Raw genomic sequence first — 3,623 nt, 5'->3', positions numbered from 1 at the left:
TGTAGGGGCCTACAGGTCGAATGAAGATTTATATATATTTGGCCTATGGGTCGGGTGATGTAGGGCCCTACGGGTCGATTATGATACCACTAGTTAGCACATTATATACGATATATGTTTTATGAAAGGTTTTATGGCATGCTAAGGTTTTCGGAAAAACCTGCTATTGATGTTTTCATAAAACTTTGGGAGTTAGTACGTTATTAAATAATTGTTTTAATATTATATATATATATCAACTTGGTCCACTCATATTTGTTTTGCGCCCCCTCAGGACTTAGAATCGAGGCGTACAATTCTGGCATCAAGGCACTCCCATGTCGGCATCTTCGAGTCCTTTCGGTGTAGGACCCATCCTTTGTTTATTTCAATTTTATATTATTCTTTTCTAGTATCTCTGTTTAGCTGTATGCTCTAAGCACGTTCCTCAATTGCATAAACATTGTATTTAAATTTGTAAGTATTGTTTATAACTATTATTTCTCATGCATCCTAATATGGACCTTTGGGTGTCGGCTAGCACGTGCCTACCTCGGGTATTTGGAGGATATCAGGGTCGCATGTGTCCAGTATTCATCTTTATTAGAAAATGGTACAAATATATGTGGTAAAAACAACGTTTATTGTAAAATAAGTTAATAAATAATCAATGGGAAATTTTATTTGAACTCATATAACATCTCTCTACACCCAACTTATATTTTAAATGTGAATTGTCTTTTTTATCCTATTGCATAATTAAGATCAAATACAAGGTGAAATTAATAACGAAACTAGAATTTATTAATAAACCCACTGTTGATTCTAAAGACAACTGAGGGTCTGATGCTCCTTCGAATTGGGGAATCTGAAATAAAAAATTTGGATTTAAGAATTTGGACAAGCATAAAACTATCGTCTCCTACTCCCCGCAACCTTAAATTCTTCATTCTCTCTCTCCTACCAAGACAATGTCAATGAGGTTAAAACCAATGACAGATCTCAACCGCTAGAGAAATCGCTCTTGCCAGCCTTAACCCCGCTTCTACTCACTTTCCAGAATAATAAAAAATAACAATTAACATCTTCATAAAGATGAGAAGGCTAGCTTAATAACATTACAAACCAGACAAGAATCGTTCTATATAATTTGTCCTTATATAATTATTATTACTACTGTGTGTATTTATAAAATGATTTTGAGTTTTGGAGTAGAGTTTAATTATTGTGGCAAGGAGTGCGTGAGTTTGAATTGGTCTTGTTTATGAAGCAGCAATGGGATAAACAATGGGAATCTAATTCAGATAAAGCACACTTTGAATTAATGGTAGAACAGTAATTTAGAGTTTTTGTTTTCTACATTGGTCTAAAGATAAATTTACATATTAAATTGGGATTATGAGGGTAATTTAGGTATTAAATTTAGATTTAAAGAGATATTAATAGTTTAGTTAATAATAATATAGATGTAGAGAATAACTTTGTGTAGAAAAAAGTTACATGGGTTGAAATAAAATTTTCATTAATCAATCCGCATTGCTCATTCTCGGCAAGATATGAATCGCCAGCGCCTCTAGCCCCGAAGGCGTTTGTACAGCCCAAAGCCTCGGCGTCGCCGCCGACACGTCCACCACAAATATCTCACCACCACAAACAACGCAAACTCGTCCACCTCCGGCAGCGATCTGATCAGCTCCTCTCAGCCTCTCGGACTCGAATATCTCTTCCCACACATCCTTGTTGGGATCGTATTTTCTCAAAGCACCGTTGGCCTCGTCCACCACGTACATCACGTCCTCGTCCATGGCTGCCACCGGTCCTCTCCACCCAATAATCATCCCTTCCGGCATGTCTTGCCACGTGTCCTTCTCCGCATCGTAGACAGCTCCCTCTTTTGCAGCGTGTCCCTTAACATTGACCATGCAGAGCTTTCCTCTCCATCCCACAGCGTCGATCGCATCTCTGCTGAATCTCCCATCTCGAAGCCCGCTCACTTTCTCCCAACCATTCGAATTAACTTGATACTTTTTCCATTTGCTTAAGTCCCACTTCTCTACTGAACGCGCAACATCCATAGAGAAATGGGACCCGATTCCACTCGCCATGTAGACCACTCCACTTAGCACTCCGACCACACACCAGCGGCGTGGCGTGGTGAATGGGGGACCGAAGGTCCAGTTTCTGGTAACTGGGTCGAAGACCAGAGGGCGAGGGAGAGCGTGGAGAAAGTTATGGGTGGTGGCTGCGAGGAGGATTAGGTTGCCGGATGCGGAGACGGATTGGATGGGGAAGTTGCGGGATGTGAAAGAGGGGTGGCGAAGGACGAGGCGGAGAGGCGGGTCGGGAGGGGTTGGGGGGAGGGGATGCCAGTCGGAGGAGATCGGGTCAAATCTGTAGAAATGAATGGAATTAGAGGTGGCGGAAGCTGAGGAGGAGAAGAGGGCGTAGAGAGAGAGAAAAGGAGGGAAGGAGGAGGAGTAGATAAGGCGGCGCCATGAGGTGCAAACGGAGAACAAAACAGAAGGATGGACGAGGGAGAGGGAGAGTAGGGCTATGCTGTCCGGCAGACCAGGCAGGAGGGGGTGATGTTGGTCGTCGTTTTGACTCAGTTTCTTTCTTTCTGAGGGAGATATGGAAGTCTTTGCCTCTGACATTGCCATAGGAAAAATTATGACGAATAATTTTGTCGAAAAATATATTATTCTTGTAGTGAAAGCAAAGAAAGTTATCCTTTTCGCCTTTAGAACTTTGTTTTGGTTTGTTTGTGTGAGAAGCGAAGATACATAAATAAAGAAAGGAGTTGTCGAACTCAACCGACCTCTAGGGTGGACACTTGAAATTGAAACACGAACCAAATCTGTGGAGCCAAAAATATTCACAAAGCGACACGTGAATTTTTTGATAAAAGAAGACAAAAATATCCTTGAGGCATACCGGGATTCCTACGCACGAGCAGCGGGCAATCATCCGTTAACCAAGTCAAAAATGCCCAAAGAAGGTAACAAATAAAAGTTATTTCATCCATATACTCCACAAGGTAACCATTCCAAACATTCCATTTAAATTAGATTAATTGGTGAGTTAATGGATTTATTTCCTAATTAATCCATTAAATCACCAATTAAATGACCCATTATGCCAATTAATCCCCCATTACATAACCAATTACCCAAAAAATCCCAAATGGCAGGCCACCCTAGTTGATCTCATCATGTTCACCTATTTTATCACATTAGTTAGTTAGTTAATTTGGCAATAATTTTATTTGCTAAATTAATTAGTCAATTATTCCCATAACTCCTAAATTTAACCTAAATCAAGAACCGTATCCCTATAAATAGGCTCTCATTCTCACCAAAAACCTAATTTCCAATACTTTGGCAAAAATCCCAAAATTCTCTAAACACTCTTTCTCTCTAAATTCTAACTTTGGCATCGGAGGTTCTTCGGCCAAAGCCCCCCCCCCCATTCATCGTGGGCGCGTGAGGCTCTTGGCCTTAACCTAAGGTGTTAATTGTTTTGTAGGTGCAAAATTGTCCAAGATCAAGGAGGAAGAAATTTGCATCCACAAATTGGTGCTTTCATTGAGAGTTGAAATCCATACTCGTAGAAGACTCTCGCACAAAAAGGTTTTTTCTTTATTT

General features: G+C 40.5%; 1 protein-coding gene across 1 annotated transcript; it reads right to left on the bottom strand.

Moving 5' to 3' along the window:
• Positions 1 to 1,414: 1,414 nt before the first annotated feature.
• Positions 1,415 to 2,728, bottom strand: LOC103436799 (F-box/kelch-repeat protein SKIP25). The gene has a single exon (XM_008375253.4). It carries the CDS (start codon positions 2,637 to 2,639, stop codon positions 1,506 to 1,508), a length of 1,134 nt encoding a protein of 377 aa, XP_008373475.3. The 5' UTR covers positions 2,640 to 2,728; the 3' UTR covers positions 1,415 to 1,505.
• Between the last annotated feature and the right edge of the window lie 895 nt (positions 2,729 to 3,623).

Source organism: Malus domestica, chromosome 06 (assembly GCF_042453785.1).
Source record: "Malus domestica chromosome 06, GDT2T_hap1".
Classification (NCBI taxonomy): domain Eukaryota; kingdom Viridiplantae; phylum Streptophyta; class Magnoliopsida; order Rosales; family Rosaceae; genus Malus; species Malus domestica.
Note: the sequence above shows the minus strand (reverse complement) of the source record. Positions and strands in the feature narration are given on the sequence as shown.

Bases quoted from the DNA above. Each gene is read 5' to 3' on its own strand.
- LOC103436799 (XM_008375253.4), bottom strand. From the start codon at position 2,639: ATGGCAATGTCAGAGGCAAAGACTTCCATATCTCCCTCAGAAAGAAAG.